Source organism: Pseudophryne corroboree, chromosome 1, assembly GCF_028390025.1.
Source record: "Pseudophryne corroboree isolate aPseCor3 chromosome 1, aPseCor3.hap2, whole genome shotgun sequence".
Lineage (NCBI taxonomy): Eukaryota > Metazoa > Chordata > Amphibia > Anura > Myobatrachidae > Pseudophryne > Pseudophryne corroboree.
The window spans coordinates 1228135497-1228152631 of NC_086444.1; the positions used below are offsets into that span (position 1 = coordinate 1228135497).

Genomic DNA, 17135 nt, shown 5'->3' on the forward strand with positions numbered 1-17135 from the left:
GAGGGGGAGGGTAGTGGAGGGATGAGGGGAGTGGAGCGGGTAGGAGAGTGGATAAGGTAGGAGGATGGAGGAGTGTGGTGGAAAGCGGAGGGGGATGCAGGGGGAAGGTAGTGGAGGGATGAGGGGAGTGGAGAGGGGAGGGGGATGGAGGGGTGTGGTGGAGAGGGGAGAGGGATACAATAGGAGGGGAGTGGGGGGAGAAGGAGGTGGATAGGGGAGGGGGGTAGAGTACTCTATATAGACCTGCACAGTGCATGCACCACACTCAGTGTAGCCTATTTGCAGACAGCAGACACCAGGACTCTTAGTTCTGTGAGATCTGAGATTACATTTAGCATTAGAAGCATCTAATACAGAAGTGTGAAATTGTGAGGAGGAAATCCCAGGTGGTGACAGGAAGGTCTGAGACTGAAGTGGAGGCACCGGCTGCATCGCACCATGACTGGTATTCTGCACCGACTCTCTGTCTGTATCCTGTGCTGCGCACTCATCACTGTCACGTTATCGCAGCGATGCACCGAAACCACTGATGAGTGTAAGTGCTGGTCTCTGCCGTGTAGTACATAGGCTGCACTGGGTACAGTTACTGTCTTACTTTATGTACATTGTTATGTAACGCTCTCTGCTCCGCTATAATTATGTTATGTACACTGAGTACTATAGCTGCTCTATAACAAGGTGTACAGTACGCAGCTGCTTTTATAAGCTCATTGTACATGATGGTATTATGTTTATTCAGTGATAGAAGCTTGTACACTGGGGAGAGAAACCTCTGTACTGTAACCATGGCAGAGAGCTCGTACAGTAGCAGGGGGACAATACTCTAAGGGGGATTTACTAATCTTCCATTTTGAATTTTATTTTAAATTTTATTTTAAATTCGATTTAAAATGACTGAAATTTAATTATACCGACCCTCTAGTTCTATCACCAGATCACTCAATCACTAAGATTCGATTTTGAAATCAATTTTAAAATCTAATTCTATGGATTGTGGCTAGTGGCTTCTCGCTCGGTTCTGGATTTCCATCTCAAAATCAGAAAAAGAAATGGAATATAAAATAGCAGATGTAAGAAGCTTCTGTGGTCCCCTAATTCCGGGTTGCGTACAGTACATCTCCGATGGTGGGGCACCTGCACATGTACTGGATCTGTCCTGTGTTGTCACACACAATGTCAGTGGCGCACCCAGGGGGGGGTTTCCGAGCACCCAGAAACCCCCTTCCACTAAAAAAAAAAAATATATATATATATATATATATTATTTTTTTTTAGCTGCATGAGTATTATTAATGGCTGTCTAGCGTCCTCTGCAGCCTGCTGTCTTCCTGGTGGCACTTGTAAGTGCAATAAAAGTTTACTTTATTTTAATTATAGTACATATATATCCATGTGCATACATATATACACATGTATATACATACATACATATAAACACACACACACACACACACACACACACGATAGATATATATATATATATATATATATATATACATGTGTATATATATGTGTACTGTATGTGTGTGTACATATATATATATATATATATATGTATGCATGTTTAATATGCTATGTATTTGTGTATATGTATGTGTGTGTGTATGTATATATATATATATATATATATATATGTGTGTACACACAGAGGAAAAACTACAGCACTCACCGCACCAGAAGCGGGGCACAGCTATGCACTTACCACTCACAGGGTGGGGTACATGTAACACTGCACTCTCCACCACAGAAGCGGGGTACACAGCTGTACTTACCACTCACAGGGCGGGGTGCATGTAGCCCATGACCACATCGCTCTAATAAATACAAACAGAGAACCCAGCACTCACCAAAGTAAACTCACTTATCCTCAACAATTCAATAAATAAATGATGGGGGTTTAGTTGGTGGATTGGCCAATGCACGGAAGCCTGCATACCGATTTTCAAGGTACCACACCTTCATGCAGGTCCTACACTATCACAGAGTCTTAAAACCTGACTACCACACTGCTGCATCATCTGCCTGCTAGATGTAATGTGTACCTGCCACAGACTTTATGGCTTTTAAAGGCACACTAGTCACCTATTGCACTGGCTCAAAGATGATTGCTAAAAAACAGCTGAGACAGGTTCAGGATAATAAAGTCCACACAGGGGTGCATGAGAAAGCTAGTGGCCACGGTTAATAAGAGCTAACCATAGATTAACCCCTTCATATACACACAGAGGAAAAACCACAGCACTCACCGCACCAGAAGTGGGGCACAGCTATGCACTTACCACTCACAGGGTGGGGTGCATGTAACACTGCACTCTCCACCACAGAAGCGGGGTAGCAATCATTTTTGAGCCAGTGCAATAGGTGACTAGTGTGCCTTTAAAAGCCACAAAGTCTGTGGCAGGTACACATTACATCTAGCAGGCAGATGATGCAGCAGTGTGGTAGTCAGGTTTTAAGACTCTGTGATAGTGTAGGACCTGCATGAAGGTGGGGTACCTTGAAAATCGGTATGCAGGCTTCCGTGCATTGGCCAATCCACCAACTAACCCCCCATCATTTATTTATTGAATTGTTGAGGATAAGTGAGTTTACTTTGGTGAGTGCTGGGTTCTCTGTTTGTATTTATTAGAGCGATGTGGTCATGGGCTACATGCACCCCGCCCTGTGAGTGGTAAGTACAGCTGTGTACCCCGCTTCTGTGGTGGAGAGTGCAGTGTTACATGCACCCCACCCTGTGAGTGGTAAGTGCATAGCTGTGCCCCGCTTATGGTGCGATGAGTGCTGTGGTTTTTCCTCTGTGTGTATATGAAGGGGTTAATCTATGGTTAGCTCTTATTAACCGTGGCCACTAGCTTTCTCATGCACCCCTGTGTGGACTTTATTATCCTGAACCTGTCTCAGCTGTTTTTTTAGCAATCATCTTTGAGCCAGTGCAATAGGTGACTAGTGTGCCTTTAAAAGCCACAAAGTCTGTGGCAGGTACACATTACATCTAGCAGGCAGATGATGCAGCAGTGTGGTAGTCAGGTTTTAAAACTCTGTGATAGTGTAGGACCTGCATGAAGATGGGGTACCTTGAAAATTGGTATGCAGGCTTCCGTGCATTGGCCAATCCACCAACTAAACCCCCATCATTTATTTATTGAATTGTTGAGGATAAGTGAGTTTACTTTGGTGAGTGCTGGGTTCTCTGTTTGTATTTATTAGAGCGATGTGGTCATGGGCTACATGCACCCCACCCTGTGAGTGGTAAGTACAGCTGTGTACCCCGCTTCTGTGGTGGAGAGTGCAGTGTTACATGCACCCCACCCTGTGAGTGGTAAGTGCATAGCTGTGCCCCACTTCTGGTGCGGTGAGTGCTGTGGTTTTTCCTCTGTGTGTATATGAAGGGGTTAATCTATGGTTAGCTCTTATTAACCGTGGCCACTAGCTTTCTCATGCACCCCTGTGTGGACTTTATTATCCTGAACCTGTCTCAGCTGTTTTTTAGCAATCATCTTTGAGCCAGTGCAATAGGTGACTAGTGTGCCTTTAAAAGCCACACAGCCTGTGGCAGGTACACATTACATCTAGCAGGCAGATGATGCAGCAGTGTGGTAGTCAGGTTTTAAGACTCTGTGATAGTGTAGGACCTGCATGAAGGTGGGGTACCTTGAAAATCGGTATGCAGGCTTCCGTGCATTGGCCAATCCACCAACTAAACCCCCATCATTTATTTATTGAATTGTTGAGGATAAGTGAGTTTACTTTGGTGAGTGCTGGGTTCTCTGTTTGTATTTATTAGAGCGATGTGGTCATGGGCTACATGCACCCCGCCCTGTGAGTGGTAAGTACAGCTGTGTACCCCGCTTCTGTGGTGGAGAGTGCAGTGTTACATGCACCCCACCCTGTGAGTGGTAAGTGCATAGCTGTGCCCCGCTTCTGGTGCGGTGAGTGCTGTGGTTTTTCCTCTGTGTGTATATGAAGGGGTTAATCTATGGTTAGCTCTTATTAACCGTGGCCACTAGCTTTCTCATGCACCCCTGTGTGGACTTTATTATCCTGAACCTGTCTCAGCTGTTTTTTAGCAATCATCTTTGAGCCAGTGCAATAGGTGACTAGTGTGCCTTTAAAAGCCACAAAGTCTGTGGCAGGTACACATTACATCTAGCAGGCAGATGATGCAGCAGTGTGGTAGTCAGGTTTTAAGACTCTGTGATAGTGTAGGACCTGCATGAAGGTGGGGTACCTTGAAAATCGGTATGCAGGCTTCCGTGCATTGGCCAATCCACCAACTAAACCCCCATCATTTATTTATTGAATTGTTGAGGATAAGTGAGTTTACTTTGGTGAGTGCTGGGTTCTCTGTTTGTATTTATTAGAGCGATGTGGTCATGGGCTACATGCACCCCGCCCTGTGAGTGGTAAGTACAGCTGTGTACCCCGCTTCTGTGGTGGAGAGTGCAGTGTTACATGCACCCCACCCTGTGAGTGGTAAGTGCATAGCTGTGCCCCGCTTCTGGTGCGATGAGTGCTGTGGTTTTTCCTCTGTGTGTATATGAAGGGGTTAATCTATGGTTAGCTCTTATTAACCGTGGCCACTAGCTTTCTCATGCACCCCTGTGTGGACTTTATTATCCTGAACCTGTCTCAGCTGTTTTTTAGCAATCATCTTTGAGCCAGTGCAATAGGTGACTAGTGTGCCTTTAAAAGCCACAAAGTCTGTGGCAGGTACACATTACATCTAGCAGGCAGATGATGCAGCAGTGTGGTAGTCAGGTTTTAAGACTCTGTGATAGTGTAGGACCTGCATGAAGGTGGGGTACCTTGAAAATCGGTATGCAGGCTTCCGTGCATTGGCCAATCCACCAACTAAACCCCCATCATTTATTTATTGAATTGTTGAGGATAAGTGAGTTTACTTTGGTGAGTGCTGGGTTCTCTGTTTGTATATATATGTGTGTAGATATATGTATATATATACACACACACACACACACACACACACACACACACACACACACACACACACACAGACACACTAGTTTTACGGACCCAGCATATACTGGGTCACCTCAGTCCGCACCCCCGTGATTGGCTCCGCCCAGTATTGGAAACCCCCCCATGCAAATCCTGCGTTTGCCACTGAATGTCCCCTAAGCCGCAGCCTGTCACCATTTGCTCGTGGGGTAACCAAAGACGCAGGAGCCCATAATTCCTGCAGCCACAGTGCCGCACATGGATGGGTCCCTGGTTATTAGAGATGAGCGCAGATCCTCACGTGTTTCTTGATTTCTTTTAAAATTGGTAAAACATTTAAAATCCTGTAATGTGGGCCTGTCACATAGAGCCTGTACAGTACTATTAGTATCTGGCCTGATTCAGCGAGAGACACTATGGTGACTGCACCTGGGGACCTGTCACATAGAGCCTGTACAGTACTATTAGTATCTGGCCTGATTCAGCGAGAGACACTATGGTGACTGCACCTGGGGACCTGTCACATAGAGCCTGTACAGTACTATTAGTATCTGGTCTGATTCAGCGAGAGACACTATGGTGACTGCACCTGGGGACCTGTCACATAGAGCCTGTACAGTACTATTAGTACCTGGCCTGATTCAGCGAGAGACGCTATGGTGACTGCACCTGGGGACCTGTCACATAGAGCCTGTACAGTACTATTAGTATCTGGCCTGATTCAGCGAGAGACACTATGGTGACTGCACCTGGGGACCTGTCACATAGAGCCTGTACAGTACTATTAGTATCTGGCCTGATTCAGCGAGAGACACTATGGTGACTGCACCTGGGGACCTGTCACATAGAGCCTGTACAGTACTATTAGTATCTGGCCTGATTCAGCGAGAGACACTATGGTGACTGCACCTGGGGACCTGTCACATAGATCCTGTACAGTACTATTAGTATCTGGCCTGATTCAGCGAGAGACACTATGGTGACTGCACCTGGGACCTGTCACATAGAGCCTGTACATTACTATTAGTATCTGGCCTGATTCAGCGAGAGACACTATGGTGACTGCACCTGGGGACCTGTCACATAGACCCTGTACAGTACTATTAGTATCTGGCCTGATTCAGCGAGAGACACTATGGTGACTGCACCTGGGGACCTGTCACATAGAGCCTGTACAGTACTATTAGTATCTGGCCTGATTCAGCGAGAGACTATGGTGACTGCACCTGGGGACCTGTCACATAGAGCCTGTACAGTACTATTAGTATCTGGCCTGATTCAGCGAGAGACACTATGGTGACTGCACCTGGGGACCTGTCACATAGAGCCTGTACAGTACTATTAGTATCTGGCCTGATTCAGCGAGAGACACTATGGTGACTGCACCAGGGGACCTGTCACATAGAGCCTGTACAGTACTATTAGTATCTGGCCTGATTCAGCGAGAGACACTATGGTGATTGCACCTGGGGACCTGTCACATAGAGCCTGTACAGTACTATTAGTATCTGGCCTGATTCAGCGAGAGACACTATGGTGACTTCACCTGGGGACCTGTCACATAGAGCCTGTACAGTACTATTAGTATCTGGCCTGATTCAGCGAGAGACACTATGGTGACTGCACCTGGGGACCTGTCACATAGAGCCTGTACAGTACTATTAGTATCTGGCCTGTTTCAGCGAGAGACACTATGGTGACTGCACCTGGGGACCTGTCACATAGAGCCTGTACAGTACTATTAGTATCTGGCCTGATTCAGCGAGAGACACTATGGTGACTGCACCTGGGGACCTGTCACATAGAGCCTGTACAGTACTATTAGTATCTGGCCTGATTCAGCGAGAGACACTATGGTGACTGCACCTGGGGACCTGTCACATAGAGCCTGTACAGTACTATTAGTATCTGGCCTGATTCAGCGAGACACTATGGTGACTGCACCTGGGGACCTGTCACATAGAGCCTGTACAGTACTATTAGTATCTGGCCTGATTCAGCGAGAGACACTATGGTGACTGCACCTGGGGACCTGTCACATAGAGCCTATACAGTACTATTAGTATCTGGCCTGATTCAGCGAGAGACACTACGGTGACTGCACCTGGGGACCTGTCACATAGAGCCTGTACAGTACTATTAGTATCTGGCCTGATTCAGCGAGAGACACTATGGTGACTGCACCTGGGGACCTGTCACATAGAGCCTGTACAGTACTATTAGTATCTGGCCTGATTCAGCGAGAGACACTATGGTGACTGCACCTGGGGACCTGTCACATAGAGCCTGTACAGTACTATTAGTATCTGGCCTGATTCAGCGAGAGACACTATGGTGACAGCACCTGGGGACCTGTCACATAGAGCCTGTACAGTACTATTAATATCTGGCCTGATTCAGCGAGAGACACTATGGTGACTGCACCTGGGGATCTGTCACATAGAGCCTGTACAGTACTATTAGTATCTGGCCTGATTCAGCGAGAGACACTATGGTGACTGCACCTGGGGACCTGTCACATAGAGCCTGTACAGTACTATTAGTATCTGGCCTGATTCAGCGAGAGACACTATGGTGACTGCACCTGGGGACCTGTCACATAGAGCCTGTACAGTACTATTAGTATCCGGCCTGATTCAGCGAGAGACACTATGGTGACTGCACCTGGGGACCTGTCACATAGAGCCTGTACAGTACTATTAGTATCTGGCCTGATTCAGCGAGAGACACTATGGTGATTGCACCTGGGGACCTGTCACATAGAGCCTGTACAGTACTATTAGTATCTGACCTGATTCAGCGACAGACACTATGGTGACTGCACCTGGGGACCTGTCACATAGAGCCTATACAGTACTATTAGTATCTGGCCTGATTCAGCGACAGACACTATGGTGACTGCACCTGGGGGCCTGTCACATAGAGCCTGTACAGTACTATTAGTATCTGACCTGATTCAGCGACAGACACTATGGTGACTGCACCTGGGGACCTGTCACATAGAGCCTGTACAGTACTATTAGTATCTGACCTGATTCAGCGACAGACACTATGGTGACTGCACCTGGGGGCCTGTCACATAGAGCCTGTACAGTACTATTAGTATCTGACCTGATTCAGCGACAGACACTATGGTGACTGCACCTGGGGACCTGTCACATAGAGCCTGTACAGTACTATTAGTATCTGGCCTGATTCAGCGAGAGACACTATGGTGACTGCACCTGGGGACCTGTCACATAGAGCCTGTACAGTACTATTAGTATCTGGCCTGATTCAGCGAGAGACACTATGGTGACTGCACCTGGGGACCTGTCACATAGATCCTGTACAGTACTATTAGTATCTGTCCTGATTCAGCGAGAGACACTCTGGTGACTGCTAGAGATGAGCGGGTTCGGTTTCTCTGAATCCGAACCCGCCAGAACTTCATGTTTTTTTTCACGGGTCCGAGCGACTCGGATCTTCCCGCCTTGCTCGGTTAACCCGAGCGCGCCCGAACGTCATCATGACGCTGTCGGATTCTCGCGAGGCTCGGATTCTATCGCGAGACTCGGATTCTATATAAGGAGCCGCGCGTCGCCGCCATTTTCACACGTGCATTGAGATTGATAGGGAGAGGACGTGGCTGGCGTCCTCTCCATTTAGATTATAAGAAACTGAGAGAGATTTACTGGAGCTGACTAGGAGGAGTACTGTTACTGTAGAAGTGTAGAGACTGAGTGGAGAGAGTTTACTAGTGAGGACAGTGCAGTTTACTTTATAATCCGTTCTCTGCCTGAAAAAAGCGATACACACAGTGACTCAGTCACATACCATATCTGTGTGCACTGCTCAGGCTCAGGCCAGTGTGCTGCATCATCTATTATCTATATATAATATTATATATATCTGACTGCTCAGCTCACACAGCTTATAATTGTGGGGGAGACTGGGGAGCACTACTGCAGTGCCAGTTATAGGTTATAGCAGGAGCCAGGAGTACATAATATATTATATAGTGAGTGACCACCAGACACACAGTGCAGTTTATTTAATATATCCGTTCTCTGCCTGAAAAAAGCGATACACACAGTGACTCAGTCAGTCACATACCATATCTGTGTGCACTGCTCAGGCTCAGGCCAGTGTGCTGCATCATCTATTATCTATATATAATATTATATATATCTGTCTGACTGCTCAGCTCACACAGCTTATAATTGTGGGGGAGACTGGGGAGCACTACTGCAGTGCCAGTTATAGGTTATAGCAGGAGCCAGGAGTACATATTATATTAAAATTAAACAGTGCACACTTTTGCTGCAGGAGTGCCACTGCCAGTGTGACTGACCAGTGACCTGACCACACTGACCACCAGTATAGTTAGTAGTATACTTATATTGTGATTGCCTGAAAAAGTTAAACACTCGTCGTGTGACTTCACTTGTGTGTTTTTTTTTTTTTTATTCTATAAAAATAAAACTCATTCTGCTGACAGACAGTGTCCAGCAGGTCCGTCATTATATAATATATAATATATACCTGTCCGGCTGCAGTAGTGATATATATATATTTTTTATATCATTTATCATCGAGTCGCAGCAGACACAGTACGGTAGTTCACGGCTGTGGCTACCTCTGTGTCTCTGCACTCGGCAGGCAGTCCGTCCATAATTGTAATACCACCTAACCGTGGATTTTTTTCATTCTTCTTTATACATACATAGTTACATAGACATCTTCTCTTTATCAACCAGTCTATATTAGCTGCAGACACAGTACAGTACGGTAGTTCACGGCTGTGGCTACCTCTGTGTCTGCACTCGGCAGGCAGTCCGTCCATAATTGTATACCACCTAACCGTGGTTTTTTTTCATTCTTCTTTATACATACATAGTTACATAGACATCTTCTCTTTATCAACCAGTCTATATTAGCTGCAGACACAGTACAGTACGGTAGTTCACGGCTGTGGCTACCTCTGTGTCTGCACTCGGCAGGCAGTCCGTCCATAATTGTATACCACCTAACCGTGGATTTTTTTCAGTCTTCTTTATACATACATAGTTACATAGACATCTTCTCTTTATCAACCAGTCTATATTAGCTGCAGACACAGTACAGTACGGTAGTTCACGGCTGTGGCTACCTCTGTGTCTGCAGTCGGCAGGCAGTCCATAATTGTATACTAGTATCCATCTCCATTGTTTACCTGAGGTGCCTTTTAGTTGTGCCTATTAAAATATGGAGAACAAAAATGTTGAGGTTCCAAAATTAGGGAAAGATCAAGATCCACTTCCACCTCGTGCTGAAGCTGCTGCCACTAGTCATGGCCGAGACGATGAAATGCCAGCAACGTCGTCTGCCAAGGCCGATGCCCAATGTCATAGTACAGAGCATGTCAAATCCAAAACACCAAATATCAGAAAAAAAAGGACTCCAAAACCTAAAATAAAATTGTCGGAGGAGAAGCGTAAACTTGCCAATATGCCATTTACCACACGGAGTGGCAAGGAACGGCTGAGGCCCTGGCCTATGTTCATGGCTAGTGGTTCAGCTTCACATGAGGATGGAAGCACTCAGCCTCTCGCTAGAAAAATGAAAAGACTCAAGCTGGCAAAAGCAGCACAGCAAAGAACTGTGCATTCTTCGAAATCCCAAATCCACAAGGAGAGTCCAATTGTGTCGGTTGCGATGCCTGACCTTCCCAACACTGGACGTGAAGAGCATGCGCCTTCCACCATTTGCACGCCCCCTGCAAGTGCTGGAAGGAGCACCCGCAGTCCAGTTCCTGATAGTCAGATTGAAGATGTCAGTGTTGAAGTACACCAGGATGAGGAGGATATGGGTGTTGCTGGCGCTGGGGAGGAAATTGACCAGGAGGATTCTGATGGTGAGGTGGTTTGTTTAAGTCAGGCACCCGGGGAGACACCTGTTGTCCGTGGGAGGAATATGGCCATTGACATGCCAGGTGAAAATACCAAAAAAATCAGCTCTTCGGTGTGGAGGTATTTCACCAGAAATGCGGACAACAGGTGTCAAGCCGTGTGTTCCCTTTGTCAAGCTGTAATAAGTAGGGGTAAGGACGTTAACCACCTCAGAACATCCTCCCTTATACGTCACCTGCAGCGCATTCATAATAAGTCAGTGACAAGTTCAAAAACTTTGGGTGACAGCGGAAGCAGTCCACTGACCAGTAAATCCCTTCCTCTTGTAACCAAGCTCACGCAAACCACCCCACCAACTCCCTCAGTGTCAATTTCCTCCTTCCCCAGGAATGCCAATAGTCCTGCAGGCCATGTCACTGGCAATTCTGATGAGTCCTCTCCTGCCTGGGATTCCTCCGATGCATCCTTGCGTGTAACGCCTACTGCTGCTGGCGCTGCTGTTGTTGCCGCTGGGAGTCGATGGTCATCCCAGAGGGGAAGTCGTAAGCCCACTTGTACTACTTCCAGTAAGCAATTGACTGTTCAACAGTCCTTTGCGAGGAAGATGAAATATCACAGCAGTCATCCTACTGCAAAGCGGATAACTGAGGCCTTGACAACTATGTTGGTGTTAGACGTGCGTCCGGTATCCTCCGTTAGTTCACAGGTAACTAGACAATTTATTGAGGCAGTGTGCCCCCGTTACCAAATACCATCTAGGTTCCACTTCTCTAGGCAGGCGATACCGAGAATGTACACGGACGTCAGAAAAAGACTCACCAGTGTCCTAAAAAATGCAGTTGTACCCAATGTCCACTTAACCACGGACATGTGGACAAGTGGAGCAGGGCAGGGTCAGGACTATATGACTGTGACAGCCCACTGGGTAGATGTATGGACTCCCGCCGCAAGAACAGCAGCGGCGGCACCAGTAGCAGCATCTCGCAAACGCCAACTCTTTCCTAGGCAGGCTACGCTTTGTATCACCGGTTTCCAGAATACGCACACAGCTGAAAACCTCTTACGGCAACTGAGGAAGATCATCGCGGAATGGCTTACCCCAATTGGACTCTCCTGTGGATTTGTGGCATCGGACAACGCCAGCAATATTGTGTGTGCATTAAATATGGGCAAATTCCAGCACGTCCCATGTTTTGCACATACCTTGAATTTGGTGGTGCAGAATTTTTTAAAAAACGACAGGGGCGTGCAAGAGATGCTGTCGGTGGCCAGAAAAATTGCGGGACACTTTCGGCGTACAGGCACCACGTACAGAAGACTGGAGCACCACCAAAAACTACTGAACCTGCCCTGCCATCATCTGAAGCAAGAAGTGGTAACGAGGTGGAATTCAACCCTCTATATGCTTCAGAGGTTGGAGGAGCAGCAAAAGGCCATTCAAGCCTATACAATTGAGCACGATATAGGAGGTGGAATGCACCTGTCTCAAGTGCAGTGGAGAATGATTTCAACGTTGTGCAAGGTTCTGATGCCCTTTGAACTTGCCACACGTGAAGTCAGTTCAGACACTGCCAGCCTGAGTCAGGTCATTCCCCTCATCAGGCTTTTGCAGAAGAAGCTGGAGGCATTGAAGAAGGAGCTAAAAGGGAGCGATTCCGCTAGGCATGTGGGACTTGTGGATGCAGCCCTTAATTCGCTTAACAAGGATTCACGGGTGGTCAATCTGATGAAATCAGAGCACTACATTTTGGCCACCGTGCTCGATCCTAGATTTAAAGCCTACCTTGGATCTCTCTTTCTGGCAGACACAAGTCTGCTGGGGTTGAAAGACCTGCTGGTGACAAAATTGTCAAGTCAAGCGGAACGCGACCTGTCAACATCTCCTCCTTCACATTCTCCCGCAACTGGGGGTGCGAGGAAAAGGCTCAGAATTCCGAGCCCACCCGCTGGCGGTGATGCAGGGCAGTCTGGAGCGACTGCTGATGCTGACATCTGGTCCGGACTGAAGGACCTGACAACGATTACGGACATGTCGTCTACTGTCACTGCATATGATTCTCTCAACATTGATAGAATGGTGGAGGATTATATGAGTGACCGCATCCAAGTAGGCACGTCACACAGTCCGTACTTATACTGGCAGGAAAAAGAGGCAATTTGGAGGCCCTTGCACAAACTGGCTTTATTCTACCTAAGTTGCCCTCCCACAAGTGTGTACTCCGAAAGAGTGTTTAGTGCCGCCGCTCACCTTGTCAGCAATCGGCGTACGAGGTTACATCCAGAAAATGTGGAGAAGATGATGTTCATTAAAATGAATTATAATCAATTCCTCCGCGGAGACATTGACCAGCAGCAATTGCCTCCACAAAGTACACAGGGAGCTGAGATGGTGGATTCCAGTGGGGACGAATTGATAATCTGTGAGGAGGGGGATGTACACGGTGATATATCGGAGGGTGAAGATGAGGTGGACATCTTGCCTCTGTAGAGCCAGTTTGTGCAAGGAGAGATTAATTGCTTCTTTTTTTGGGGGGGTCCAAACCAACCCGTCATATCAGTCACAGTCGTGTGGCAGACCCTGTCACTGAAATGATGGGTTGGTTAAAGTGTGCATGTCCTGTTTTGTTTATACAACATAAGGGTGGGTGGGAGGGCCCAAGGACAATTCCATCTTGCACCTCTTTTTTCTTTTCTTTTTCTTTGCATCATGTGCTGATTGGGGAGGGTTTTTTGGAAGGGACATCCTGCGTGACACTGCAGTGCCACTCCTAGATGGGCCCGGTGTTTGTGTCGGCCACTAGGGTCGCTAATCTTACTCACACAGTCAGCTACCTCATTGCGCCTCTTTTTTTCTTTGCGTCATGTGCTGTTTGGGGAGGGTTTTTTGGAAGGGACATCCTGCGTGACACTGCAGTGCCACTCCTAGATGGGCCCGGTGTTTGTGTCGGCCACTAGGGTCGCTAATCTTACTCACACAGCTACCTCATTGCGCCTCTTTTTTTCTTTGCGTCATGTGCTGTTTGGGGAGGGTTTTTTGGAAGGGCCATCCTGCGTGACACTGCAGTGCCACTCCTAGATGGGCCCGGTGTTTGTGTCGGCCACTAGGGTCGCTAATCTTACTCACACAGCTACCTCATTGCGCCTCTTTTTTTCTTTGCGTCATGTGCTGTTTGGGGAGGGTTTTTTGGAAGGGACATCCTGCGTGACACTGCAGTGCCACTCCTAGATGGGCCCGGTGTTTGTGTCGGCCACTAGGGTCGCTTATCTTACTCACACAGCGACCTCGGTGCAAATTTTAGGACTAAAAATAATATTGTGAGGTGTGAGGTATTCAGAATAGACTGAAAATGAGTGTAAATTATGGTTTTTGAGGTTAATAATACTTTGGGATCAAAATGACCCCCAAATTCTATGATTTAAGCTGTTTTTTAGTGTTTTTTGAAAAAAACACCCGAATCCAAAACACACCCGAATCCGACAAAAAAAATTCGGTGAGGTTTTGCCAAAACGCGTTCGAACCCAAAACACGGCCGCGGAACCGAACCCAAAACCAAAACACAAAACCCGAAAAATTTCAGGCGCTCATCTCTAGTGACTGCACCTGGGGACCTGTCACATAGAGCCTGTACAGTACTATTAGTATCTGGCCTGATTCAGCGAGAGACACTATGGTGACTGCACCTGGGGACCTCTCACATAGAGCCTGTACAGTACTATTAGTATCTGGCCTGATTCAGCGAGAGACACTATGGTGACTGCACCTGGGGACCTGTCACATAGAGCCTGTACAGTACTATTAGTATCTGGCCTGATTCAGCGAGAGACGCTATGGTGACTGCACCTGGGGACCTGTCACATAGAGCCTGTACAGTACTATTAGTATCTGGCCTGATTCAGCGAGACACTATGGTGACTGCACCTGGGGACCTGTCACATAGAGCCTGTACAGTACTATTAGTATCTGGCCTGATTCAGCGAGAGACACTATGGTGACTGCACCTGGGGACCTGTCACATAGAGCCTGTACAGTACTATTAGTATCTGGCCGGATTCAGCGAGAGACACTATGGTGACTGCACCTGGGGACCTGTCACATAGAGCCTGTACAGTACTATTAGTATCTGGCCTGATTCAGCGAGAGACACTATGGTGACTGCACCTGGGGACCTGTCACATAGAGCCTGTACAGTACTATTAGTATCTGGCCTGATTCAGCGAGAGACACTATGGTGACTGCACCTGGGGACCTGTCACATAGAGCCTGTACAGTACTATTAGTATCTGGCCTGATTCAGCGAGAGACACTATGGTGACTGCACCTGGGGACCTGTCACATAGAGCCTGTACAGTACTATTAGTATCTGGCCTGATTCAGCGAGAGACACTATGGTGACTGCACCTGGGGACCTGTCACATAGAGCCTGTACAGTACTATTAGTATCTGGTCTGATTCAGCGAGAGACACTATGGTGACTGCACCTGGGGACCTGTCACATAGAGCCTGTACAGTACTATTAGTATCTGGCCTGATTCAGCGAGAGACACTATGGTGACTGCACCTGGGGACCTGTCACATAGAGCCTGTACAGTACTATTAGTATCTGGCCTGATTCAGCGAGAGACGCTATGGTGACTGCACCTGGGGACCTGTCACATAGAGCCTGTACAGTACTATTAGTATCTGGCCTGATTCAGCGAGAGACGCTATGGTGACTGCACCTGGGGACCTGTCACATAGAGCCTGTACAGTACTATTAGTATCTGGCCTGATTCAGCGAGAGACGCTATGGTGACTGCACCTGGGGACCTGTCACATAGAGCCTGTACAGTACTATTAGTATCTGGTCTGATTCAGCGAGAGACACTATGGTGACTGCACCTGGGGACCTGTCACATAGAGCCTGTACAGTACTATTAGTATCTGGCCTGATTCAGCGAGAGACACTATGGTGACTGCACCTGGGGACCTGTCACATAGAGCCTGTACAGTACTATTAGTATCTGGCCTGATTCAGCGAGAGACGCTATGGTGACTGCACCTGGGGACCTGTCACATAGAGCCTGTACAGTACTATTAGTATCTGGCCTGATTCAGCGAGAGACGCTATGGTGACTGCACCTGGGGACCTGTCACATAGAGCCTGTACAGTACTATTAGTATCTGGCCTGATTCAGCGAGAGACGCTATGGTGACTGCACCTGGGGACCTGTCACATAGAGCCTGTACAGTACTATTAGTATCTGGCCTGATTCAGCGAGAGACGCTATGGTGACTGCACCTGGGGACCTGTCACATAGAGCCTGTACAGTACTATTAGTATCTGGCCTGATTCAGCGAGAGACACTATGGTGACTGCACCTGGGGACCTCTCACATAGAGCCTGTACAGTACTATTAGTATCTGGCCTGATTCAGCGAGAGACACTATGGTGACTGCACCTGGGGACCTGTCACATAGAGCCTGTACAGTACTATTAGTATCTGGCCTGATTCAGCGAGAGACGCTATGGTGACTGCACCTGGGGACCTGTCACATAGAGCCTGTACAGTACTATTAGTATCTGGCCTGATTCAGCGAGACACTATGGTGACTGCACCTGGGGACCTGTCACATAGAGCCTGTACAGTACTATTAGTATCTGGCCTGATTCAGCGAGAGACACTATGGTGACTGCACCTGGGGACCTGTCACATAGAGCCTGTACAGTACTATTAGTATCTGGCCGGATTCAGCGAGAGACACTATGGTGACTGCACCTGGGGACCTGTCACATAGAGCCTGTACAGTACTATTAGTATCTGGCCTGATTCAGCGAGAGACACTATGGTGACTGCACCTGGGGACCTGTCACATAGAGCCTGTACAGTACTATTAGTATCTGGCCTGATTCAGCGAGAGACACTATGGTGACTGCACCTGGGGACCTGTCACATAGAGCCTGTACAGTACTATTAGTATCTGGCCTGATTCAGCGAGAGACACTATGGTGACTGCACCTGGGGACCTGTCACATAGAGCCTGTACAGTACTATTAGTATCTGGCCTGATTCAGCGAGAGACACTATGGTGACTGCACCTGGGGACCTGTCACATAGAGCCTGTACAGTACTATTAGTATCTGGTCTGATTCAGCGAGAGACACTATGGTGACTGCACCTGGGGACCTGTCACATAGAGCCTGTACAGTACTATTAGTATCTGGCCTGATTCAGCGAGAGACACTATGGTGACTGCACCTGGGGACCTGTCACATAGAGCCTGTACAGTACTATTAGTATCTGGCCTGATTCAGCGAGAGACGCTAT

General features: G+C 47.6%; 1 protein-coding gene across 1 annotated transcript in view; it reads left to right on the plus strand.

Annotated features, from left to right (window-relative positions):
• Nucleotides 1-255: 255 nt before the first annotated feature.
• The window catches only part of LOC135028309 (tachylectin-2-like), a 48375-nt gene continuing 31495 nt past the window's right edge, over nt 256-17135 (plus strand). The window contains exon 1 of the mRNA XM_063953771.1: nt 256-535. Within this exon, the coding sequence (XP_063809841.1) occupies nt 439-535 (97 nt within the window). The 5' untranslated portion in view covers nt 256-438. The remainder of the gene's footprint in view (nt 536-17135) is intronic.